The 27,832-nt window shown below is 37.5% G+C and overlaps 1 protein-coding gene across 1 annotated transcript; it reads left to right on the forward strand.

Annotated features, from left to right (window-relative positions):
• Positions 1-264: 264 nt before the first annotated feature.
• LOC142342332 (uncharacterized) lies at positions 265-3,434 on the forward strand. Its single transcript, XM_075393632.1, has 2 exons — positions 265-312; positions 1,151-3,434. Exon 2 carries the CDS (start codon positions 1,217-1,219, stop codon positions 3,299-3,301), a length of 2,085 nt encoding a protein of 694 aa, XP_075249747.1. The 5' UTR covers positions 265-312; positions 1,151-1,216; the 3' UTR covers positions 3,302-3,434.
• The last annotated feature ends 24,398 nt before the right edge of the window (positions 3,435-27,832 follow it).

The raw sequence follows: 27,832 nt of genomic DNA on the forward strand, positions 1-27,832 counted from the left end.
AAGAAAGTTTCTTGTAAATCACCTTGACTGTTTGGTCTTCAAAAGAGTCCTCAAGAACCTGTCTGCAAACAATATACGCCTTCAAGAGGTCTCTATTATTTAATGGACCTACGTTATGGGATTTCAACGATGGTTCGATTGAACAGGATGCCTAAGTTTGAATGTGGACATCAATTCTAGCCACTGATTTGTGATTGCATGGATAAATAGTTCCACGATGCTGAAATGTAGAAAATTGCGCCATTCAGACAAAAATTCCCCGTAGTCAATTCAATCTAATCTGGACTTGTTTCTTGTGCCTCTAACGCAAAAGTTGGTTGCATGTAAAATTGCGAAACTGCCTTTACTCCTAAATTTGTTGGCTGGATTCACCCGTCCTCAATGTGAAGTAAATTAAACTTAATATTTCTCATCTTTGCAAAATTGTTCTGCTGTGCAAAATGCTCATTTTCTTAAAAAATTTAATAGCAAAATTTCTTTTAAAAATTGCAGCGTTAGCCTATGTTTCCCGCGTAGCTCCAATTCGAAGTAATCGAATTCCGAAACTTTCTGACGAACTAAAAAATTCACTTTCTACGCTAAGGATAATTTCTATGAGAAATTGCACATACATCGCCTCCTTTAGTATTCTAGTGTCAGAATAATAAATTATATGGTTAATTGACTCTAAGCGGTATAGGATTTTGAAATATTTTCTGTCAACTTATATGAGTGTTTAATTACACTGTACTTATGAAATTTGAACTGCCTAAAGTTTTTTTTATCGGCCGATCTCGTTCCAATAGGGAACTATTTGTGTGTCATGTAATTCTGTGTTGTGGGCTCACAATACATTGTGATTCAAATGAATGTGGCTTAAAAATTTTCCATGGAGTGGTTTTCGATAAATGCACTTTTATAACATGCTCGCTTTCTTCAAAATAATTCATCCGTAACACGTTCGAAGGATAGTTGAATGCTTTTTCCAAATTGGACGATTTCCATAGAAAAATTCCACATTTATACATGTGTTAAATACAATATCAAAATGCCTTTATTTCCACGTTTGTTTTGGGAAAAGATGAGTAAACATTCAAGCACATAAACCTGTTTTCCCTGTAATTTCAATCCCAATTAAGAGACCTGTACCGTTTTGCAATTCTTTCATCAGCAACCAGCGGTATCGCCTGGTCGACTGTCGAATAAATTTTCAGCTTCAATTTATATATCCTCGACCATGGCTGAGACTGGCAGTGCGGCTTTAGATTTCAACAAAAAAATATCAATTCTCTTCAAAAACGACCCAACCAAAGTTCTCGGAATCCAAAAATGTTTGTCAGATTACAACGAAAACAACATTTTGTTCTCATTAGTGGAAACGTTGCGAAGTTTTATATCGTCTCCAAACGAGTTATTACTTTTCGATTATGTTAAACCGCTAGTTTTAATCAGTCATCAAATTCTGTACGAAGATATGCGTCCTAACGGGGGCTCCATTCTGCAAATACGCCGAGTTATCCTTCGCAGAAAAGCCGACAACTCTTTCGGGTTTCAGGTTCGTGGCGGCGAAGAGTTCAATGCGCCCATTTTTGTATCACACGTTGATCTAAATCAATCGAATCGTAATTGGGCAACTAAACAATCAAATTTGCTGCATCCAGGTGATATGATTGTCAGCGTGAACGAATTTAATTGTTCAAAAATGAGGTTAATTGACTTCTATAACTTTTGCCAATTACATCAAGTTCTCTCATTGCAAATTATGAACTACTCCATGTTACCGTATGAATTCAGAAATTCAGATAATGGTGACCGAAAGTCCTTGAATTGGGTTTTTACTGAAGGTCAAAGCGGCTCTTCACCTTTTAAAAACTGTTCAATTTACAACACAGTGGTATACCTCAAGAAGGGTTTCGGGTGTAGTTTGTTCAGTCATCGAGAGTCACGGGCAATTTTTACTCAAAATGTTTTGCCCTTCTCCGTCGCACACGAAGTGGGCATTCGAGATGGTGATCAGATTCTGTTCGTGAATGATGTGAAGTTCTTCGGATTGAGTCGAACTGAAGCCGTGATGGCTTTCCATCGTCGATCACCTGTTTCAATCTACTTCAAACAAAAATCAGACACAAAACCTAAAAAACCGGAATTCATTTCACTGCCAGAATGCCCGAAAAGTATTTTGGAAAACTTGGAGATTTCAAATGCCAAATTTCTAAGTCTAATTCAGAATTCGGGTTTCAAACAATGGGATTTGTTTGAGCGCCAACTTTCAGATGTTTCAATGATTTCTGGACTGGAAATGCCGCTGGATTTCGAGATTCCAGATGAAGGCGTCATTCGCATTTCTTCACCTGATACTGCAACCGATTCGGGAATTTCGGAACCGAAAAGAGTGACTACGAACTCGGACCAGGGTCAAACTTCCAGCAGTAACGTTGGATTTGAATCAATGTTTAAAATTGAAACGCAGCCGGCTAGAAATTTTGCCATTAAAGATGAAATCGGACCAAATAATTCTAAAATTCAGAGGGCAAATAAAGTTGTTGACAGGAATTACAAGCCCAAAAAGGAAGCACCGAAGTCTCCAACTCAAAAAGACTCTCAAGCTACACCTGCAGTTAATGACCGCAGGGATGAAGTGGGCACTAGTAAAACATCCGCCATTCAAATGAATGGCCATCACCAGCTTGAAAAAGAACTCAAAAGCCCAACCCCGAGTCCCAAAAAGGTCCTAAAATCTTCCGAGCTTCGCATGCCACCCATAAATTCCGATATCTCACAAAATGACGACGATAATTTAAACGAAAGTGCTGCAGCTCCTCTGAAAAGCCTGAACAAAAGTAGTTTCTATCGTGAACAAAAACGAAAAGCACCCGTACTCCCAATAAGAAGCAGTAGCTTTGTGGAACCCACTCAAGTCGCTATTGAGAATCGAGAAACAAGCGGATTTCGGAAAGTTACAGTGCTGTTTGATGGGTATTTTGGTCTTGTTTTAGATGGTGGTAGAACCAGCAGCGCAAGTGCGAAACGAATTGAGGGAGGTTTTGTTTCGTCTGTAATTGTAAAGGATATCTACCCGGAAAGCCCATTGAAAACCTCTGTTTCTATCGGGGATCGAATAGTGTCCATTGATGGAAATCATATAGCTAACAAGCATTTAAGTGAAGTTCATGCTTTGCTGACTAGAATTGAGAGGAACAAAAAGAAGGGTTCGTCCGTGGAGTTAATCGTGGAGTCCAGGGGGAAGATCAACGAACAGAAAAAGATTGTGGAAAATCATTTGAGACAAATTCAGTTCAACAGTCAAGTCACCGCTTTCTAGTTTTATTTAATCCGTTAAAACAACGCAACCCAACCCAAAACTGAAGAAAGTAACCGAAGAACATTTTACTGGGTACATATTAGATTAAAAATATCAGATAATCGTATAGTTATCAGCAACCTAATGCGCAAAACTAGAGGTCCAAATGTATAATAAAGCTAACGTTATGACCTATTCAAAATTAAGGAATCTAACAAATCTTTTTCTTAATTTTTCTAACCGGTTTGGTTGCTGATTTATTCGGTTTTGCTTAAGTAACAACCTATTCGACCAGAGACAATCAAAATATTACATATAGCTACTAGCATCATCAATTAATTTTATCATTCAGTTTTATATTGTAGATTACCGTTATAACTCAATCATTCTTCTTCGACACCTTTTCATTTCCATTGTTGGCATCATTATACTTCCAGTTTAATACTCATTCATTGATGAAAAAGAGGTATGCTTCTCAAGAATTTATCATGCAGCTTCTTAAGGTCAGTCTCTACCCACGGAAATAACATAAACTTCCAATTGCTATTAGACAAAAAACTGACGACGAACTGTAAATTTAATTATGAATTACCAGAAAAAATGATAAGGCAGCGGGGCCGAGTTCTAATAGACAGAAAAGTAGCAGAATCTCAATACAAATAGTCGGATTGTTTCAGGAATTATCTTCATTTTATTTTAAGAACACTGAACTCCAGGTTATAGCAATGAAAAAATTAATGAATTGAATTAATCAACCTGGTTACTCAAGACAGACAACTCAATTATAAAAAACTATTTGGATTATGAAATCAAGAAGTCTTAAACAATAGTGCCAGTTTAACGACGATTTCGTCCAGTTTTTTTGGACTAGCTTACATGATTTGGTACAATAGGCTAGAAATATGTGAACAAATGTTGGGAATCAAATCAAGCGAATGCAGAGGTCAGATCAAAAAGCGAAAAGAAAAATTGAAGCTGGAGCTTCAAGTTTCAACAAAAGTGGCGCGCATTAAATTTAGGACTGAACTCTGAATACCCTCGCTATAAATTAAAGGTGCAGAAAATCTTCGAGTTATCGGAGTTTTATGTTTATTTGGGATCTTTTTGTGTGTCGGCATGACGTTTTAAGCTTTGTAAGCAGCATTTTGTGTTATACAATCCGTGCACTGCTAAACACCCGGTTTGAGAACAAATGGTTTTATGAATGTGGTGACAGTTTCCATTCTGAGTTGTAGTCATATGCTAATTGGATTTTAAGTCAAATTGTACAATCTTCCCTGCCAACAAAGGAAAAGGTGTAAAATAATGGACGTCAGACTACTGGTTTTAATCAGCTGAATAATGGAACAACTCGTTAAATATCTTGCTATATCTTAATTAGGTGATTGAATTATTTTTGAACCTTCTGTTGTCTGAGAGTCAGTGTACCTGTTGCAATGTCTTCAATTTATATTGGTATTCTGTTGGCTCGGTAATTTTTTTTATCGTTTCGAGTAGCCAATTACAATTAGGAGTAAACTGCCTCAGAATCCATACTAAGTCTGTTTTCATTGCAGTCACAAATTTGATCTGCTGATTAGCTTTGAGTTGCCTTGTTTTTAAGGTCTCTTTCAGAAATGGCCTAAAAGTTTTTGGTTATAAATGAAACCTTTATTTGAAGGTTTTCAATTTTGCTGTTCGAGGAACTACAGCTAGATTATGTGGTTTGAGAAAAATGGATGGGTGTTAAAACTTTTCATCGTTGTAGCCTAACATATCGTGAATTGCAGAGCTGGAGTTAGGGTTAGCTTCAGTTTGGTTGACAATTGTATGGGAAATTTCTGCTTCCGTATGGGAAGCAGAGGATTCATTTTATTAACTATGTGTTACTGTGATTTTTGTTGAGCAAAAAATTGGTCATTGGTTATATTTTTTTAAGCTGAGGACTTTTTAGACGCCGTAAATTTTTGCCGTTGCCGATTATTAGTACCGTCTCATTGAGTTGAATTGGCTGATTGCACGCAGACAACAGTCGGTATGTAAGCTATGACAGACTAAACTAATAGAGCTGCAGACATATAGTTTTCGATCTTGCAAAACTCTTCAATGTAGTCCCGAAAAAATCTTATTCTACACTGAGAAAAGGTTATTCTTTTCCCGCATCAGCGAATCGACCATTTGGCAAATCTGACATCGATGTTACATTCTGAGCACTCTATCTGCAACAGATCAAACAAGTCCGATTGAGTACTAACAATTTTGAGGGCCAATGATTAATTGTTGCAAGTAGGCTATTACAAATACAGTTCCCATGTGTTGACAATTGTTGCTGTTGGCGTCTAGGACAACAGACTGGGTGAGATGGCGATTCTTGTCAGGTGTGATGGGAGTGTTTCTGCCTTTCAAATCTTGGTGCTTATACAATCGTCCTGTTGCTCTTCAAAGTCTATTTTTGACTAGGAATGGGAAGAATTACAGAACTGCTTCTCTTCGGTAATGATTGTTACAAATTTTGAATTTTCAAAAGTCTCCGTCAAATTTTCTTGTGCCGACAATATGTTACGAAGTAATCTTTAGCGTTATTTTGGCTACATTTTGCCTGTATGTAATTGCCGTTCTCTTCAGCAGTTGTTTCCAACATGAAAGTTTTCCTAACCTATGACGTGCTGCCTATTGATGGTTAGAGACAAGTTGGTAGCTGTTATTAGGTTAGTTTGATCAAATTTTATATGTTTGAAGTCCAGAAGAATAAACTTTTCAGTCATATTCTAATTCCGCTAACTTTACACCACTGGTTCTGTGATTTTCAGGCTTTAGTTTTCCACGTAAACGCTAACACTTTTCTGCGTTAGTGTTCCAAGAATTTAATGACGTTTTATGCTTTGTTGCGAGCATATTGTGTCATATAATCCTTGCACTGCTAAGCCTGGTTGAGGATCAAATTGTCCGATGAATGTGGTGACAGTTTTCAATCTGAGTTGTAGTTCGGTATGTATCAGTGGCATTGGAGTTATATATGAATTGGGTATGCAGTGAAATTGTACAATCTTCCCTGCTAAAAAAAGAAAACGGTGGCAAATTTTGGTTTTTAATCAGTTGAATACTGGAACCACCCATTAAATATCTTGCTATGAGACTTAATTAACTGATTGAATTATTTACAGTGTACCTGTTGCTGTGAAAATGTCTTCAGTTTGTGTTGTCATTCCGTCGGCTCAGTAATGGCAGTTTCTTATCGTTTCGAGTAGGCAAACAACTCCGTTTGAGTCCTAACATATTTTGAGGGCCGATGATTAATTGCTGCAAGAAAGCTCTGACAAATAGTTTTTATTTGTTGGAAAATGTTACTGTTGGCGTCCTGGACAACGGGCTGGGTGATATGACGATTCTTGTCCAGTGTGATGGGAGTCTTTCTGCCTTTCCAATCTTGGTGCGTATATCAATCGTCCGTTTGATCTTGAAACCTGATTTTTGATTAGGAATGGGAAGAATTACAGAACGGCTTCTCATCGTTCATATTAGTTACATTTTTTAATTTTTCAAAGGTTTCCTTCAAATTTCTTTGTGCGGACACGATGTGACGAAGTAATCTTGAGCGTTATTTTGGCTACATTTTCACTGTATTAATTGCCGTTCTCTTCAGTAGTCGTTTCCAACATGAATGTTTTCCTAACCTATGACGTGCTGCCTGTTGATGGTTAGAGACAAGTTGGTAGCTGTTATTAGGTTAGTTTGATCAATTTTTTTATGTTTGAAGTCCAGAAGAATAAACTTTTCAGTCATATTCTAATTCCGCTGACTTTACACCATTGGTTCTGTGATTATCAGGCTTTAGTTTTCCACGTAAACGCTAACACTTTTCTGCGTTAGTGTTCCAAGATTTTTATGACGTTTCATGCTTTGTAGCGAACATTTCGTGTCAAACAATCCTTGCACTGCTAAGCCTGGTTGAGGATCAAATTGTCCGATGAATGTGGTGACAGTTTTCAATCTGAGTTGTAGTTCGGTATGTATCAGTGGCATTGGAGTTATATATGAATTGGGTATGCAGTGAAATTGTACAATCTTCCCTGCTAAAAAAAGAAAACGGTGGCAAATTTTGGTTTTTAATCAGTTGACTACTGGAACCACACGTTAAATATCTCGCTATGAGACTTAATTAACTGATTGAATTATTTATAGTGTACCTGTTGCTGTGAAAATGTCTTCAATTTGTGTTGTCATTCCGTCGGCTCAGTAATGGCAGTTTCTTATCGTTTCGAGTAGGCAAACAACTCCGTTTGAGTCCTAACATATTTTGAGGGCCGATGATTAATTGCTGCAAGAAAGCTCTGACAAATAGTTTTTATTTGTTGAAAAATGTTACTGTTGGCGTCCTGGACAACGGGCTGGGTGATATGACGATTCTTGTCAAGTGTGATGGGAGTCTTTCTGCCTTTCCAATCTTGGTGCGTATATCAATCGTCCGTTTGATCTTGAAACCTGATTTTTGATTAGGAATGGGAAGAATTACAGAACGGCTTCTCATCGTTCATATTAGTTACATGTAGCCTAACATATCGTGAATTGCAGAGCTGGAGTTAGGGTTAGCTTCAGTTTGGTTGACAATTGTATGGGAAATTTCTGCTTCCGTATGGGAAGCAGAGGATTCATTTTATTAACTATGTGTTACTGTGATTTTTGTTGAGCAAAAAATTGGTCATTGGTTATATTTTTTTAAGCTGAGGACTTTTTAGACGCCGTAAATTTTTGCCGTTGCCGATTATTAGTACCGTCTCATTGAGTTGAATTGGCTGATTGCACGCAGACAACAGTCGGTATGTAAGCTATGACAGACTAAACTAATAGAGCTGCAGACATATAGTTTTCGATCTTGCAAAACTCTTCAATGTAGTCCCGAAAAAATCTTATTCTACACTGAGAAAAAGTTATTCTTTTCCCGCATCAGCGAATCGACCATTTGGCAAATCTGACATCGATGTTACATTCTGAGCACTCTATCTGCAACAGATCAAACAAGTCCGATTGAGTACTAACAATTTTGAGGGCCAATGATTAATTGTTGCAAGTAGGCTATTACAAATACAGTTCCCATGTGTTGACAATTGTTGCTGTTGGCGTCTAGGACAACAGACTGGATGAGATGGCGATTCTTGTCAGGTGTGATGGGAGTGTTTCTGCCTTTCAAATCTTGGTGCTTATACAATCGTCCTGTTGCTCTTCAAAGTCTATTTTTGACTAGGAATGGGAAGAATTACAGAACTGCTTCTCTTCGGTAATGATTGTTACAAATTTTGAATTTTCAAAAGTCTCCGTCAAATTTTCTTGTGCCGACAATATGTTACGAAGTAATCTTTAGCGTTATTTTGGCTACATTTTGCCTGTATGTAATTGCCGTTCTCTTCAGCAGTTGTTTCCAACATGAAAGTTTTCCTAACCTATGACGTGCTGCCTATTGATGGTTAGAGACAAGTTGGTAGCTGTTATTAGGTTAGTTTGATCAAATTTTATATGTTTGAAGTCCAGAAGAATAAACTTTTCAGTCATATTCTAATTCCGCTGACTTTACACCATTGGTTCTGTGATTTTCAGGCTTTAGTTTTCCACGTAAACGCTAACACTTTTCTGCGTTAGTGTTCCAAGAATTTAATGACGTTTTATGCTTTGTTGCGAGCATATTGTGTCATATAATCCTTGCACTGCTAAGCCTGGTTGAGGATCAAATTGTCCGATGAATGTGGTGACAGTTTTCAATCTGAGTTGTAGTTCGGTATGTATCAGTGGCATTGGAGTTATATATGAATTGGGTATGCAGTGAAATTGTACAATCTTCCCTGCTAAAAAAAGAAAACGGTGGCAAATTTTGGTTTTTAATCAGTTGAATACTGGAACCACCCATTAAATATCTTGCTATGAGACTTAATTAACTGATTGAATTATTTACAGTGTACCTGTTGCTGTGAAAATGTCTTCAGTTTGTGTTGTCATTCCGTCGGCTCAGTAATGGCAGTTTCTTATCGTTTCGAGTAGGCAAACAACTCCGTTTGAGTCCTAACATATTTTGAGGGCCGATGATTAATTGCTGCAAGAAAGCTCTGACAAATAGTTTTTATTTGTTGGAAAATGTTACTGTTGGCGTCCTGGACAACGGGCTGGGTGATATGACGATTCTTGTCAAGTGTGATGGGAGTCTTTCTGCCTTTCCAATCTTGGTGCGTATATCAATCGTCCGTTTGATCTTGAAACCTGATTTTTGATTAGGAATGGGAAGAATTACAGAACGGCTTCTCATCGTTCATATTAGTTACATTTTTTAATTTTTCAAAGGTTTCCTTCAAATTTCTTTGTGCGGACACGATGTGACGAAGTAATCTTGAGCGTTATTTTGGCTACATTTTCACTGTATTAATTGCCGTTCTCTTCAGTAGTCGTTTCCAACATGAATGTTTTCCTAACCTATGACGTGCTGCCTGTTGATGGTTAGAGACAAGTTGGTAGCTGTTATTAGGTTAGTTTGATCAATTTTTTTATGTTTGAAGTCCAGAAGAATAAACTTTTCAGTCATATTCTAATTCCGCTGACTTTACACCATTGGTTCTGTGATTATCAGGCTTTAGTTTTCCACGTAAACGCTAACACTTTTCTGCGTTAGTGTTCCAAGATTTTTATGACGTTTCATGCTTTGTAGCGAACATTTCGTGTCAAACAATCCTTGCACTGCTAAGCCTGGTTGAGGATCAAATTGTCCGATGAATGTGGTGACAGTTTTCAATCTGAGTTGTAGTTCGGTATGTATCAGTGGCATTGGAGTTATATATGAATTGGGTATGCAGTGAAATTGTACAATCTTCCCTGCTAAAAAAAGAAAACGGTGGCAAATTTTGGTTTTTAATCAGTTGACTACTGGAACCACACGTTAAATATCTCGCTATGAGACTTAATTAACTGATTGAATTATTTATAGTGTACCTGTTGCTGTGAAAATGTCTTCAATTTGTGTTGTCATTCCGTCGGCTCAGTAATGGCAGTTTCTTATCGTTTCGAGTAGGCAAACAACTCCGTTTGAGTCCTAACATATTTTGAGGGCCGATGATTAATTGCTGCAAGAAAGCTCTGACAAATAGTTTTTATTTGTTGAAAAATGTTACTGTTGGCGTCCTGGACAACGGGCTGGGTGATATGACGATTCTTGTCAAGTGTGATGGGAGTCTTTCTGCCTTTCCAATCTTGGTGCGTATATCAATCGTCCGTTTGATCTTGAAACCTGATTTTTGATTAGGAATGGGAAGAATTACAGAACGGCTTCTCATCGTTCATATTAGTTACATGTAGCCTAACATATCGTGAATTGCAGAGCTGGAGTTAGGGTTAGCTTCAGTTTGGTTGACAATTGTATGGGAAATTTCTGCTTCCGTATGGGAAGCAGAGGATTCATTTTATTAACTATGTGTTACTGTGATTTTTGTTGAGCAAAAAATTGGTCATTGGTTATATTTTTTTAAGCTGAGGACTTTTTAGACGCCGTAAATTTTTGCCGTTGCCGATTATTAGTACCGTCTCATTGAGTTGAATTGGCTGATTGCACGCAGACAACAGTCGGTATGTAAGCTATGACAGACTAAACTAATAGAGCTGCAGACATATAGTTTTCGATCTTGCAAAACTCTTCAATGTAGTCCCGAAAAAATCTTATTCTACACTGAGAAAAAGTTATTCTTTTCCCGCATCAGCGAATCGACCATTTGGCAAATCTGACATCGATGTTACATTCTGAGCACTCTATCTGCAACAGATCAAACAAGTCCGATTGAGTACTAACAATTTTGAGGGCCAATGATTAATTGTTGCAAGTAGGCTATTACAAATACAGTTCCCATGTGTTGACAATTGTTGCTGTTGGCGTCTAGGACAACAGACTGGATGAGATGGCGATTCTTGTCAGGTGTGATGGGAGTGTTTCTGCCTTTCAAATCTTGGTGCTTATACAATCGTCCTGTTGCTCTTCAAAGTCTATTTTTGACTAGGAATGGGAAGAATTACAGAACTGCTTCTCTTCGGTAATGATTGTTACAAATTTTGAATTTTCAAAAGTCTCCGTCAAATTTTCTTGTGCCGACAATATGTTACGAAGTAATCTTTAGCGTTATTTTGGCTACATTTTGCCTGTATGTAATTGCCGTTCTCTTCAGCAGTTGTTTCCAACATGAAAGTTTTCCTAACCTATGACGTGCTGCCTATTGATGGTTAGAGACAAGTTGGTAGCTGTTATTAGGTTAGTTTGATCAAATTTTATATGTTTGAAGTCCAGAAGAATAAACTTTTCAGTCATATTCTAATTCCGCTGACTTTACACCATTGGTTCTGTGATTTTCAGGCTTTAGTTTTCCACGTAAACGCTAACACTTTTCTGCGTTAGTGTTCCAAGAATTTAATGACGTTTTATGCTTTGTTGCGAGCATATTGTGTCATATAATCCTTGCACTGCTAAGACTGGTTTGGTAACAAATTGTCTGATGAATGTGGTGACAGTTTTCAATCTGAGTTCTAGTTCGATATGTATCAATGGCATTGGAGTTATATATTAACTGGGTTTGCCGTCAAGTTGTACAATCTTCCCTGCTAAAAAAGGGTGGCACATTATGGTTTTTAATCAGTTGAATACTGGAACCACCCATTAAATATCTTGCTATGAGACTTAATTAACTGATTGAATTATTTACAGTGTACCTGTTGCTGTAAAAATGTCTTCAATTTGTGTTGTCATTCGGTCGGCTCAGTAATGGCAGTTTCTTATCGTTTCGAGTAGGCAAACAACTCCGTTTGAGTCCTAACATATTTTGAGGGCCGATGATTAATTGCTGCAAGAAAGCTCTGACAAATAGTTTTTATTTGTTGAAAAATGTTACTGTTGGCGTCCTGGACAACGGGCTGGGTGATATGACGATTCTTGTCAAGTGTGATGGGAGTCTTTCTGCCTTTCCAATCTTGGTGCGTATATCAATCGTCCGTTTGATCTTGAAACCTGATTTTTGATTAGGAATGGGAAGAATTACAGAACGGCTTCTCATCGTTCATATTAGTTACATTTTTTAATTTTTCAAAGGTTTCCTTCATATTTCTTTGTGCGGACACGATGTGACGAAGTAATCTTGAGCGTTATTTTGGCTACATTTTCACTGTATTAATTGCCGTTCTCTTCAGTAGTCGTTTCCAACATGAATGTTTTCCTAACCTATGACGTGCTGCCTGTTGATGGTTAGAGACAAGTTGGTAGCTGTTATTAGGTTAGTTTGATCAATTTTTTTATGTTTGAAGTCCAGAAGAATAAACTTTTCAGTCATATTCTAATTCCGCTGACTTTACACCATTGGTTCTGTGATTATCAGGCTTTAGTTTTCCACGTAAACGCTAACACTATTCTGCGTTAGTGTTCCAAGATTTTTATGACGTTTCATGCTTTGTAGCAAACATTTCGTGTCAAACAATCCTTGCACTGCTAAGCCTGGTTGAGGATCAAATTGTCCGATGAATGTGGTGACAGTTTTCAATCTGAGTTGTAGTTCGGTATGTATCAGTGGCATTGGAGTTATATATGAATTGGGTATGCAGTGAAATTGTACAATCTTCCCTGCTAAAAAAAGAAAACGGTGGCAAATTTTGGTTTTTAATCAGTTGACTACTGGAACCACACGTTAAATATCTCGCTATGAGACTTAATTAACTGATTGAATTATTTATAGTGTACCTGTTGCTGTGAAAATGTCTTCAATTTGTGTTGTCATTCCGTCGGCTCAGTAATGGCAGTTTCTTATCGTTTCGAGTAGGCAAACAACTCCGTTTGAGTCCTAACATATTTTGAGGGCCGATGATTAATTGCTGCAAGAAAGCTCTGACAAATAGTTTTTATTTGTTGAAAAATGTTACTGTTGGCGTCCTGGACAACGGGCTGGGTGATATGACGATTCTTGTCAAGTGTGATGGGAGTCTTTCTGCCTTTCCAATCTTGGTGCGTATATCAATCGTCCGTTTGATCTTGAAACCTGATTTTTGATTAGGAATGGGAAGAATTACAGAACGGCTTCTCATCGTTCATATTAGTTACATTCTTTAATTTTTCAAAGGTTTCCTTCAAATTTCTTTGTGCGGACACGATGTGACGAAGTAATCTTGAGCGTTATTTTGGCTACATTTTCACTGTATTAATTGCCGTTCTCTTCAGTAGTCGTTTCCAACATGAATGTTTTCCTAACCTATGACGTGCTGCCTGTTGATGGTTAGAGACAAGTTGGTAGCTGTTATTAGGTTAGTTTGATCAATTTTTTTATGTTTGAAGTCCAGAAGAATAAACTTTTCAGTCATATTCTAATTCCGCTGACTTTACACCATTGGTTCTGTGATTATCAGGCTTTAGTTTTCCACGTAAACGCTAACACTTTTCTGCGTTAGTGTTCCAAGACTTTTATGACGTTTCATGCTTTGTAGCGAACATTTCGTGTCAAACAATCCTTGCACTGCTAAGCCTGGTTGAGGATCAAATTGTCCGATGAATGTGGTGACAGTTTTCAATCTGAGTTGTAGTTCGGTATGTATCAGTGGCATTGGAGTTATATATGAATTGGGTATGCAGTGAAATTGTACAATCTTCCCTGCTAAAAAAAGAAAACGGTGGCAAATTTTGGTTTTTAATCAGTTGACTACTGGAACCACACGTTAAATATCTCGCTATGAGACTTAATTAACTGATTGAATTATTTATAGTGTACCTGTTGCTGTGAAAATGTCTTCAATTTGTGTTGTCATTCCGTCGGCTCAGTAATGGCAGTTTCTTATCGTTTCGAGTAGGCAAACAACTCCGTTTGAGTCCCAACATATTTTGAGGGCCGATGATTAACTGCTGCAAGAACGCTCTGACGAATACAGTTTTTATGTGATGAAAAATGTTGCTGCGGGCGTCCTGGACAACAGGCTGTGTGATATGACGATTCTTGTCAAGTGGGAGTCTTTCTGCCTTTCCAATCTTGGTGTGTATATCAATCGTCCGCTTGCTCATGAAACTCGATTTTTGATTAGGAATTGGAAGAATTACAGAAACGCTTCTCTTCGTTCATGTTAATTATATTTAAATTTTTGAAAGGTTTTCCGCCAAATTTCTTTGTGCGGACACGGTGTGACGAAGTAATCTTGAGCGTTAATTTGGCTAAATTTTCACTGTATTTAATTGCCGTTCTGTTCAGTAGTTGCTTCCAACATGAAAGTTTTCTTAACCTATGACTTGCTGCCTGTTGATGGTTACAGACAAGTTGGTAGCTGCTATTGGGTTAGTGTGATATAATTTATGTTTGCAATCCAGAAAAATTATTTTTTTAAGACATATTATAATTCTGCTGTCTTTAAATCATTGATTCCATGATCTGCAGGCTTTAATTATTTGTTGAATACCTGCTGCTGTGAAAGTATTCAAATTGTATTGTCATTCTGTCGGCTCAGTAGTCGCAGTTTCTTATCGTTTCGAATAAGCAAGTTTCGAGTCCTAACAAATTTTTAAGGCCGATGATTAATTGCTGCAAGAACGCTCTGACAAATACAGTTTTTACTTGTTGAAAAATGTTACTGTTGGCGTCCTGGACAACGGGCTGGGTGATATGACGATTCTTGTCAAGTGTGATGGGAGTCTTTCTGCCTTTCCAATCTTGGTGCGTATATCAATCGTCCGTTTGATCTTGAAACCTGATTTTTGATTAGGAATGGGAAGAATTACAGAACGGCTTCTCATCGTTCATATTAGTTACATTCTTTAATTTTTCAAAGGTTTCCTTCAAATTTCTTTGTGCGGACACGATGTGACGAAGTAATCTTGAGCGTTATTTTGGCTACATTTTCACTGTATTAATTGCCGTTCTCTTCAGTAGTCGTTTCCAACATGAATGTTTTCCTAACCTATGACGTGCTGCCTGTTGATGGTTAGAGACAAGTTGGTAGCTGTTATTAGGTTAGTTTGATCAATTTTTTTATGTTTGAAGTCCAGAAGAATAAACTTTTCAGTCATATTCTAATTCCGCTAACTTTACACCACTGGTTCTGTGATTTTCAGGCTTTAGTTTTCCACGTAAACGCTAACACTTTTCTGCGTTAGTGTTCCAAGAATTTAATGACGTTTTATGCTTTGTTGCGAGCATATTGTGTCATATAATCCTTGCACTGCTAAGCCTGGTTGAGGATCAAATTGTCCGATGAATGTGGTGACAGTTTTCAATCTGAGTTGTAGTTCGGTATGTATCAGTGGCATTGGAGTTATATATGAATTGGGTATGCAGTGAAATTGTACAATCTTCCCTGCTAAAAAAAGAAAACGGTGGCAAATTTTGGTTTTTAATCAGTTGACTACTGGAACCACACGTTAAATATCTCGCTATGAGACTTAATTAACTGATTGAATTATTTATAGTGTACCTGTTGCTGTGAAAATGTCTTCAATTTGTGTTGTCATTCCGTCGACTCAGTAATGGCAGTTTCTTATCGTTTCGAATAGGCAAACAACTCCGTTTGAGTCCTAACAAATTTTGAAGGCCGATGATTAATTTCTGCAAGAACGCTCCGACAAATGCAGTTTTTATTTGTTGAAAAATGTTACTGTTGGCGTCCTGGACAACGGGCTGGGTGATATGACGATTCTTGTCAAGTGTGATGGGAATCTTTCTGCCTTTCCCATCTTGGTGCGTTTATCAATCGTCTGTTCGATCTTGAAACTCGATTTTTGATTAGGAATGGGAAGAATTACAGAACGGCTCCTCATCGTTCATATTTGTTACATTTTTTAATTTTTCAAAGATTTCCGCCGAATTTCCTTGTGCGGACACGATGTGACGAAGTAATCTTGAGCGTTATTTTAGCTACATTTTTACTGTATGTAATTGCCGTTCTCTTCAGTAGTTGTTTCCAACATGAATGTTTTCTTAGCCTATGACTTGCTGCCTCTTGATGGTTAGAGACAAGTTGGTAGCTGTTATTAGGTTAGTTTGATTAAATTTCTTATGTTTGAAGTCCAGAAAAATAAACTTTTCAGACATATTGTAATTCCGCTGGCTTTACACCATTGGTTCTCTGATCTTCAGGCTTTAGTTTTCCACGTAAACGTTAACACTTTTCTGCGTTAGTGTTCCAAGATTACATGACAATTTATGCTTTGTTGCGAGCATATTGTGTCATATAATCCTTGCACTGCTAAGACTGGTTTGGTAACAAATTGTCTGATGAATGTGGTGACAGTTTTCAATCTGAGTTGTAATGTATCAATGGCATTGGAGTTATATATTAACTGGTTTGGCGTCAAATTGTACAATCTTCCCTGCTAAAAAAGGGTGGCACATTTTGGTTTTTAATCAGTTGAATACTGGAACCACCAGTTAAATATCTTACGATGAGACTTAATTAACTATTTGAATTATTTGTTGAATACCTGTTGCTGTGAAAATGTCTTCAATTTGTATTGTCATTCTGTCGGCTCAGTAATCGCAGTTTCTTATCGTTTCGAATAGGCAAGCAACTCCTTTTGAGTACTAACAAATTTTGAAGGCCCATGATTAATTGCTGCAAGAACGCTCTGACAAATACAGTTTTTATTTGTTGAAAAATGTTACTGTCGGCGTCCTGGACAACGGGCTGAGTGATATGACGACTCTTGTCAAGTGTGATGGGAGTCTTTCTGCCTTTCCCATCTTGGTGCGTTTATCAATCGTCCGTTTGATCCTGAAACTCGATTTTTGATTAGGAATGGGAAGAATTACAGAACGGCTTCTCATCGTTCATATTTGTTACATTTTTGTTTAAATTTTTCAAAGGTTTTCGCCAAATTTACTTGTGCGGACACGATGTGACGAAGTAATCTTGAGCGTTATTTTGGCTACATTTTCACAGTATGTAATTGCCGTTCTCTTCAGTAGTTGTTTCCAACATGAAGGTTTTCTTAGCCTATGAATTGCTGCCTGTTGATGGTTAGAGACAAGTTGGTAGCTGTTATTAGGTTAGTTTGATTAAATTTCTTATGTTTGAAGTCCAGAAAAATAAACTTTTCAGACATATTCTAATTCCGCTGGCTTTACACCATTGGTTCTGTGATCTTCAGGCTTTAGTTTTCAACGTAAACGTTAACACTTTTCTGCGTTAGTGTTCCAAGACTTTTATGACGTTTCACGCTTTGTTGCGAGCATATTGTGTCATATAATCCTTGCACTGGGAAGACTGGTTTGGTAACAAATTGTCTGATGAATGTGGTGACAGTTTTCAATCTGAGTTGTGGTTCGAAATGTATCAATGGCATTGGAGTTATATATTAGCTGGGTTTGCCGTCAAGTTTACAATCTTCCCTGCTAAAAAAGGGTGGCATATTATGGTTTTTAATCAGTTGAATACTGGGACCACCCGTTAAATATCTTACTATGAGACCTAATTAACTAATTGCATTATTTGTTGAATACCTGTTGCTGTGAAAATATCTTCAATTTGTACTGTCATTCTGTCGGCTCAGTAATCGCAGCTTCTTATCGTTTCGAATAGGCAAACAACTCCGTTTGAGTCCTAACAAATTTTGAAGGCCGATGATTAATTTCTGCAAGAACGCTCCGACAAATGCAGTTTTTATTTGTTGAAAAATGTTACTGTTGGCGTCCTGGACAACGGGCTGAGTGATATGACGATTCTTGTCAAGTGTGATGGGAGTCTTTCTGTCTTTCCAGTCTTGGTGCGTTTATCAATCGTCCGTTTGATCCTGAAACTCGATTTTTGATTAGGAATGGGAAGAATTACAGAACGGCTTCTCATCGTTCATATTTGTTAAATTTTTAAAAAATTTTTCAAAGGTTTTCGCCAAATTTCCTTGTGCGGACACGATGTGACGAAGTAATCTTGAGCGTTATTTTGGCTACATTTTCACTGTATGTAATTGCCGTTCTCTTCAGTAGTTGTTTCCAACATGAAGGTTTTCTTAGCCTATGAATTGCTGCCTGTTGATGGTTAGAGACAAGTTGGTAGCTGTTATTAGGTTAGTTCGATTAAATTTCTTATGTTTGAAGTCCAGAAAAATAAACTTTTCAGACATATTGTAGTTCCGCTGGCTTTACACCACTGGTTCTGTGATCTTCAGGCTTTAGTTTTCAACGTAAACGTTAACACTTTTCTGCGTTAGTGTTCCAAGACTTTTATGACGTTTCACGCTTTGTTGCGAGCATATTGTGTCATATAATCCTTGCACTGCGAAGACTGGTTTGGTAACAAATTGTCTGATGAATGTGGTGACAGTTTTCAATCTGAGTTGTGGTTCGATATGTATCAATGGCATTGGAGTTATATATTAACTGGGTTTGCCATCAAGTTTACAATCTTCCCTGCTAAAAAAGGGTGGCATTTTATGGTTTTTAACCAGTTGAATACTGGGACCACCCGTTAAATATCTTACTATGAGACTTAATTAACTAATTGAATTATTTGTTGAATACCTGTTGCTGTGAAAATATCTTCAATTTGTACTGTCATTCTGTCGGCTCAGTAATCGCAGCTTCTTATCGTTTCGAATAGGCAAACAACTCCGTTTGAGTTCTAACAAGAACGCTCTCACAAAAACAGTTTTTACTTGTTGAAAAATGTTACTGTTGGCGTCCTGGACAACGGGCTGGGTGATATGACGATTCTTGTCAAGTGTGATGGGAGTCTTTCTGCCTTTCTAATCTTGGTGCGTATATCAATCGTCCGTTTGATCTTTAAACTCGATTTTTGATTAGGAATGGGAAGAATTACCGAACGCCTTCTCATCGTTCATATTTGTTACATTTTTTTTTAATTTTTCAAAGGTTTTCGCCAATTTTCCTTGTGCGGACACGATGTGACGAAGTGATCTTGAGCGTTATTTTGGCTACATTTTCACTGTATGTACTTGCCGTTCTCTTCAGTAGTTTTTTTCCAACATGAAAGTTTTCTTAGCCTATGACTTGCTGCCTGTTGATGGTTAGAGACAAGTTGGTAGCTGTTATTAGGTTAGTTTTATTAAATTTCTTATGTTTGAAGTCCAGAAATATAAACTTTTTAGACATGTTGTAATTCCGCTGGCTTTACACCATTGGTTCTGTGATCTTCAGGCTTTAGTTTCCCACGTAAAGGTTAACACTTTTCTGCGTTAGTGTTCCAAGACTTTTATGACGTTTCACGCTTTGTTGCGAGCATATTGTGTCATAAAATCCTTGCACTGCTAAGACTGGTTTGGTAACAAATTGTCTGATGAATGTGGTGACAGTTTTCAATCTGAGTTGTGGTTCGATATGTATCAATGGCATTGGAGTTATATGTTAACTGGGTTTGCCGTCAAGTTTACAATCTTCCCTGCTAAAAAAACGGTGGCATATTATGGTTTTTAATCAGTTGAATACTGGGACCACCCGTTAAATATCTTACTATGAGACTTAATTAACTAATTGAATTATTTGTTGAATACCTGTTGCTGTGAAAATGTCTTCAATTTGTACTGTCATTCTGTCGGCTCAGTAATCGCAGTTTCTTATCGTTCCGAATAGGCAAACAACTCCGTTTGAGTCCTAACAAATTTTGAAGGCCGATGATTAATTTCTGCAAGAACGCTCCGACAAATGCAGTTTTTATTTATTGAAAAATGTTACTGTTGGCGTCCTGGACAACGGGCTGAGTGATATGACGATTCTTGTCAAGTGTGATGGGAATCTTTCTGTCTTTCCCATCTTGGTGCGTTTATCAATCGTCCGTTTGATCTTGAAACTCGATTTTGATTAGGAATGGGAAGAATTACAGAACGGCTTCTCATCGTTCATATTTCTTACATTTTTTAATTTTTCAAAGGTTTCCGCCAACTTTCCTTGTGCAGACACGATGTGACGAAGTAATCTTGAGCGTTATTTTGGCTACATTTTCACTGTATGTAATTGCCGTTCTCTTCAGTAGTTGTTTCCAACATGAAGGTTTTCTTAGCCTATGAATTGCTGCCTGTTGATGGTTAGAGACAAGTTGGTAGCTGTTATTAGGTTAGTTTGATTAAATTTCTTATGTTTGAGGTCTAGAAAAATAAACTTTTCAGACATATTGTAATTCCGTTGGCTTTACACCATTGGTTCTGTGATCTTCAGGCTTTAGTTTTCCACGTAAACGCTAACACTATTCTGCGTTAGTGTTCCAAGAATTTAATGACGTTTAATGCTTTGTGGCAAACATTTCGTGTCAAACAATCCTTGCACTGCTAAGCCTGGTTGAGGATCAAATTATCCGATGAATGTGGTGACAGTTTTCAATCTGAGTTGTAGTTCGGTATGTATCAGTGGCATTGGAGTTATATATGAATTGGGTATGCAGTGAAATTGTACAATCTTCCCTGCTAAAAAAAGAAAAGGGTGGCAAATTGTGGTTTTTAATCAGTTGACTACTGGAACCACACGTTAAATATCTCGTTATGAGACTTAATTAACTGATTGAATTATTTATAGTGTACCTGTTGCTGTGAAGATGTTTCCAATTTATGTTGTCAATCCGTCGGCTCAGTAATGACAGTTTTTATCGTTTTGAGTAGGCAAACAACTCCGTTTGAGTCCTAACATATTTTGAGGGCCGATGATTAACTGCTGCAAGAACGCACTGACGAATACAGTTGTGAACCGATGTGACTGCTGTGACGAATACAGTTGTGACGAATACAGTTGTGAACCGATGTACTGCTGCAATAACGCACTGACGAATACAGTTGAGGGCCGATGATTAACTGCTGCAAGAACGCACTGACGAATACAGTGATGAAAAATGTTGCTGCTGGCGTCCTGGACAACAGTCTGGGTGATATGACGATTCTTGTCTGTCAAATGTGAGGGGGAGTCTTTCTGCCTTTCCAATCTTGGTGCGTATATCAATCGTCCGTTTGCTCATGAAACTCGATTTTTGATTAGGAAAGGGAAGAATTACCGAAACGCTTCTCTTCGTTCATGATAATTATATTTTTTAATTTTTTAAAGTTTTCCGCCAAATTTCTTTGTGCGGACACGATGTGACGAAGTAATCTTGAGCGTTATTTTGGCTACATTTTCACTGTATGTAATTGCCGTTCTCTTCAGTATGTGCTTCCAACATGAAAGTTTTCTTAACCTATGACTTGCTGCCTGTTGATGGTTAGAGACAAGTTGGTAGCTGTTACCGGTTTAGTGTGATCAAATTTATGTTTGAATCCAGAAGAATTATTTTTTAAGACTTATTATAATTCTGCTGGCTTTAAATTATTAAATTCCTTGATCTGCAAGCTTTAATTTTTCACATAAACGTTGACATTTTTCAGCGTTAGATTGCTGCAAGATTCGTCTGACAAACACAGTTTATATGTGTTGAAAATGTTACTGTTGGCGTCTTAGACAACAGGCTGGGTGATATGGCGATTCTTGTCAAGTGTTATGGGAGTGTTTCTGCCTTTCCGATTTTGGAGCGTCCGTTTGCTCTCGAAACTCTTTTTTTGATTAGGAATGGGCGCATTACAGAATTGCTTCTCTTCGTTCATGTTTGTTACATTTTTTAATTATTCAAATGTTTCCTCTAAATTTACTTGTGCGGAAACGATCAGACGAAATAATCTTTAGCGTTATTTTGGCTACATTTTCCTTGTATGTAATTGCGGTTCTCTTCAGTAGTTGTTTCCAACATGAAAGTTTTCTCAGCCTATTACTTGCTGCCTGTTGATGGTTAGAGACAAATTGGTAGCTGTTATTAGGTTAGTTTGATTAAATTTCTTATGTTTGAGGTCTAGAAAAATAAACTTTTCAGACATATTGTAATTCCGCTGGCTTTTACACCATTGGTTCTGTGATCTTCAGGCTTTAGTTTTCCACGTAAAAGTTAACACTTCTGCGTTAGTGTTCCAAAACTTTTATGACGTTTCATGCTTTGTGGCAAACATTTCGTGTCAAACAATCCTTGCACTGCTAAGCCTGGTTGAGGATCAAATTATCCGATGAATGTGGTGACAGTTTTCAATCTGAGTTGTAGTTCGGTATGTATCAGTGGCATTGGAGTTATATATGAATTGGGTATGCAGTGAAATTGTACAATCTTCCCTGCTAAAAAAAGAAAAGGGTGGCAAATTGTGGTTTTTAATCAGTTGACTACTGGAACCACACGTTAAATATCTCGTTATGAGACTTAATTAACTGATTGAATTATTTATAGTGTACCTGTTGCTGTGAAGATGTTTCCAATTTATGTTGTCAATCCGTCGGCTCAGTAATGACAGTTTTTATCGTTTTGAGTAGGCAAACAATTCCGTTTGAGTCCTAACATATTTTGAGGGCCGATGATTAACTGCTGCAAGAACGCACTGACGAATACAGTTTTAATGTGATGAAAAATGTTGCTGCTGGCGTCCTGGACAACAGTCTGGGTGATATGACGATTCTTGTCTGTCAAATGTGAGGGGGTCTTTCTGCCTTTCCAATCTTGGTGCGTATATCAATCGTCCGTTTGCTCATGAAACTCGATTTTTGATTAGGAAAGGGAAGAATTACCGAAACGCTTCTCTTCGTTCATGATAATTATATTTTTTAGTTTTTCAAAGTTTTCGGCCAAATTTCTTTGTGCAGACACGATGTCACGAAGTAATCTTGAGCGTTATTTTGGCTACATTTAGACTGTATGTAATTGCCGTTCTCCTCAGTATGTGCTTCCAACATGAAAGTTTTCTTAACTTATGACTTGCTGCCTGTTGATGTTTAGAGACAAGTTGGTAGCTGTTATCGGTTTAGTGTGATCAAATTTATGTTTGAATCCAGAAGAATTATTTTTTAAGACTTATTATAATTCTGCTGGCTTTAAATTATTAAATTCCTTGATCTGCAAGCTTTAATTTTTCACATAAACGTTGACATTTTTCAGCGTTAGATTGCTGCAAGATTCGTCTGACAAACACAGTTTATATGTGTTGAAAATGTTACTGTTGGCGTCTTAGACAACAGGCTGGGTGATATGGCGATTCTTGTCAAGTGTTATGGGAGTGTTTCTGCCTTTCCGATTTTGGAGCGTCCGTTTGCTCTCGAAACTCTTTTTTTGATTAGGAATGGGCGCATTAAAGAATTGCTTCTCTTCGTTCATGTTTGTTACATTTTTTAATTATTCAAATGTTTCCTCTAAATTTACTTGTGCGGACACAATCAGACGAAAAAATCTTTAGCGTTATTTTGGCTACATTTTCCCTGTATGTAATTGCGCTTCTAGTCAGTAGTTGTTTCAAACATGAATGTTTTCTTAACCTATGACTTGCGGCCTGTTGATGGTTAGAGACAAGTTGGTATTATGCTGTTATTAAGTTGGTATTGGCTGTTATTAGGTTAGTTTGGTCGAATTTTTTGTGTTTGAAGTCCAGAAGAATAAAATTCTCAGACATATTCTATTTCTGCTGGCTTTAAAAATTTTTTTTGACCTGCAGATTTTAGTTCTCCGCCTAACGTTAACATTTTTATGCGTTATAATGTGCCAATATTCTTTTACACTGTTTACTAGAAACGACTTTTGTAGATTATTCGACTTTCAACCGAAATTAGTTTTATTATCCCGAAACGCCTGACGATGGCATATCGTTCACCCTGGATCTCAAAGATAAAAACTGAACAATCTATTCGACGCAACTGTAAAGACATCAAACCGTTGACAGGTGGTTTGACACATTACATCTTTTTTGTAGACATTTTCTTGTTGCAGTTTTGAGCATTTGTTTAAATTTTGCTGTTATATTTTGATCTGAATTTCGTCCTTGTTTGAAGACTGTTCAAATACGGCTTTGATTTTGGACTGAGAATTATGTCAACTTGTTTGTTTTGGTCACAAAGTGAAGCTGCAATTCACAAGACATGTCTGTGATATATTCATCCTTGTTTGAGATCCGATTTTGACCTCCTGAAAATCCGAAGTGTGAACGAGAACTCGTTGGGTCATGGTCTTATCGGCTTCAGCGCCGTCATTCAAAGATTCTTCTTTTTCTTTGCGTATTTTTTTACATGTCTGCTTCATCGCCTCTCTTGTCGCTCAAATCTGTAAGATGTTGTCGATATAGAAGTTATGCACTATTTACTGACTGCCTTATGACGATATCTGTTGATTATCGAGGGCGCTTTTTCAATGTACATAATTACAAAAAAAAGCTCAAGAAGGCACACATTTACTCGAAATTTGAGCAGATTTATTTGTAAACCATGTTGGCGTTCTTTTTGTAACATAGGAGCATTAATTTGTCTAGATCTTCTTCTCGTACTGCCACTTGCATAAAAATAGCTTCAATATCACCTGTTACTGCTTTGGCTAACTGTCAAGAGTGTACTATGAGTCGTACTTAAATTTAGAGACAGTAGGGTCCTGTTAAAATTGCTTTGTTCACATGAGGTGCTTAGTAATTGGATGCTTCGTTTTTTAGACTAAAATTCTTTCTCCTTCTGTTTTTGCTTTACTCAATGATGCGGAAGATACTACAGTCGTTTGAATGTTGAAAACTTTCGGACTTTTTGCGGGTGGAACGTTTTTAATGTTCTTTAAATGTCCTTAATAAGTTGCTGTCAGTTTCGCATAATTCTGTCTTTATTGAGGCGCTGTTCGAATAATCACATTTGGGCGTTTGCTATAGTTTATTTATTCGGTGGCTGTTTATCTTCTCTCAATCCACATTAATCTCGTACTTCTGTCTGTAATGCATCGTTGCCTCTCGGAAAATCTGTATGGCTCTCGTCTTCTTGGGGATGTTTTTTCTATTTTCATTTTTTCACAGTTTGAAAACAGTTGGAGCATGCCTTTGTCCACTGTGACGTCTTCTGACTTAACTCTGTGGAACAAGGTAACGCTACGGTTGCAATGGTTTTTCTCAATAGTGCGATTGTACTTTTTGCTGCTCCTAATAGAAAATCTAATTTAGCTGCTCCTAATAGAAAACCTATTTTGTTGCTACTGAAGTACAAAGTACACGAAGAGGTTGACATAATTCTCAATCCGAATTCGAAATCTTCTTCAAACAGTCATCAAACAAGGACGAAGTTCAGGTCAAGAAGTACAAGCTAATGTCAACAGCATGCTTATCGAAATCATCGTTTCGCCGACATGGAAAAACAATACTCATTTCTCACTGTTGTAAAAAAAATTTCATATTGAACCTTTATTTGCTTAGTAACCCGTGCAGTCCACTTGGAAATTTACCAGAGCCTAATTAACAACAGTTCTATAATTGCAATGAGACATTATGCCTCAAGGAGACGATATACAGAAATAAAAATCTCGCACATTGGCAAAAATTTTACCCGAATCTTAGTTATCCGAAACTCACAGCAACTTAGATTTAAAAAGGTCCTGCATGCTTACAAAAACACCAAAAAATGTCAAACTGCTAAGGACCGTAGTATCTCTCAAATCATTGAGTAACGCAGAAATAGAAGAAAATTTGTAGTTTAACAACCGCAGCTTCCACTTACGAGCACCTTATCTGGAGAAAACAATTCTAATAGGGATCTTCTCACCAATTAAGTAGGTCTCATATTACCTCTCGACAGTAAGCCATTGCAGTAACAGGTGATGTTGAAATCATTTTGTATGCAGGTTGTAATACGAGAAAGATACTAAGATAAATTGATGTTCATATATTACAACAAGAACGCCAAAAGAAATACAAATAAATCTGGCCCTGTGAGTGTCCATCCTAATTGAGTGACAACTACGTGGAGTGTTGATGGTAGTTCAATTAATAGCACTTAAGTGGCTGAAATCATTAAATACGGTGTTCAGCATCTGACTGGGGACCGTTGCTATTTGAAAATTTTTAGCGGAAGTTGCATGCACTGATTGATTTAGGATCAGTTTTCTACTGCGGAGGGCTTCATTTCCACGAAATTTATGAGTTGTTTCTTTTGTATGCTCTTGATGAAGCGATGCTTCGGGAACTATGACTGGTTGCCACACGCGAATGCCCAAAATCGTGTGCAACTGTTTTCGAAATTGTTTTTACACTTGGACTGTCGATTGCAGCTTTCTATGGAAAAAGTTTTCCAATGTTTTCTTAAAGGTATTGCATGGAGTTCAATTTTCTGTAGATTCCAACTGCTAGGCTGCTTATTACTGCAATTGCAGTTCTGTAGTCGTTTATTGTTGCCCGAGAAATACCTCAGACGTGTTTGCGGTCTGTTGGGTGCTGTTGTTGTTGAATAAAACTTCTTGAAGTTAACTGCTTAGTTTTGTCTGTACACCGCATGATTGTCCCTAGCGACTGTTCCTATTTTTTCCGTTTCAGCTGTCATTTTTGCTGTTTTTGATGGCATTAGTGTTGCTATTGTTGATGATTTAAATGTTGTTGCAGCTGTTGTTGTTGTATTTGCTTCTGTTGCGTTGTTCGGTGTAGTTGCTGTAACCGTAATAACAGAGGAGAGAGAGAGAGAGAGAGAGAGAGAGAGATACCCTCAGTGCACCACCGGCAGCCAGTCTCCCCTTTCAGAGGAAAAGGTGTCGGCTTCTGCATTGAGAACACAAATGCTTGCAGTTTATGCCTCTTTTTGAGGGGCATAAACTTGCGGGGGTGAGTGGTTGTTCCCAAGCGGGGAGAGAGTGTGGGACCAGTATCAAGGTCTCAGCATGATTCCCTTGATCATACTGCCCTCCCTTATTAGTACCCTGGAGTTTGATAGGCTTCAAGACCTAGGCCGATTCCCGTGATTAGTCTAGTCTCCCACACTGATCATACTGTGGTGGTTTTCCTGCCCTCTTTGGTTTGTCGGGTTCTGTGCATACACACAAAAACACACATGCAACCATACGCAAAATGAAAAATGTTTGTTTAGCTCGGGCAGTGTATTTTTTGGATGGCTTCAGCTAACATCTCGAGTCATACCCCAAGACGTCCGCATCCACTTTTTTCTCTCCTCTGATTTAGATTTTAAGAAATTTTGCTACTTTTTTTTACCTTTTTTGATGGCTTCGGCTAGCATCTCGTCAAACCCCAAGACGTCCGCACCCAGCGTTGTTTGATTTTCTAATAATTTTTTTTTGCAAAGGAGCTTGATACATCTTGATCTGGCTCCAAGTTAACAAATGTTTTCCTACTATGTTTTTATTTCGTTTTATAGCCCTTGCAAGGTATTCCGAGCTTAGTTTTTTGATTTTTTCTTACAGTTTCAAAGTTTCGTAATTGATGTAGTTCATCTACGCAGGTCCATATTGGCAGGTCATATGCAAGTCTTATAGCTTTATTTTGTCCTTTTTGTATCTTGTTGAGATCAGATTTTGTTACCATTGCACAAGCTGCATTTGCATACATGCATAGTAGTCTTACCATTGTGTTTTTGGATACATAATACTATCATAATAACATATTTTTTGCTTTAAGATATCTTAGCAAGTTGATCCATTGTTGCAATTTTCTATTTTGTTGACATGATTTGTCCAGGTCAAATTATAAATGGGGTAAAGTCCAAAAAATTTTACCTCTTTCCTGACGTTAATGTTTTCTGACGCTAGTGATAGCCTCCGATTTGAGTTCAGTATTTGTCTAGTGAAGATAACGTATATGGT

This window comes from Convolutriloba macropyga, chromosome 7, assembly GCF_964194025.1.
Source record: "Convolutriloba macropyga chromosome 7, txConMacr16.3, whole genome shotgun sequence".
Taxonomy (NCBI): Eukaryota; Metazoa; Xenacoelomorpha; order Acoela; family Convolutidae; genus Convolutriloba; species Convolutriloba macropyga.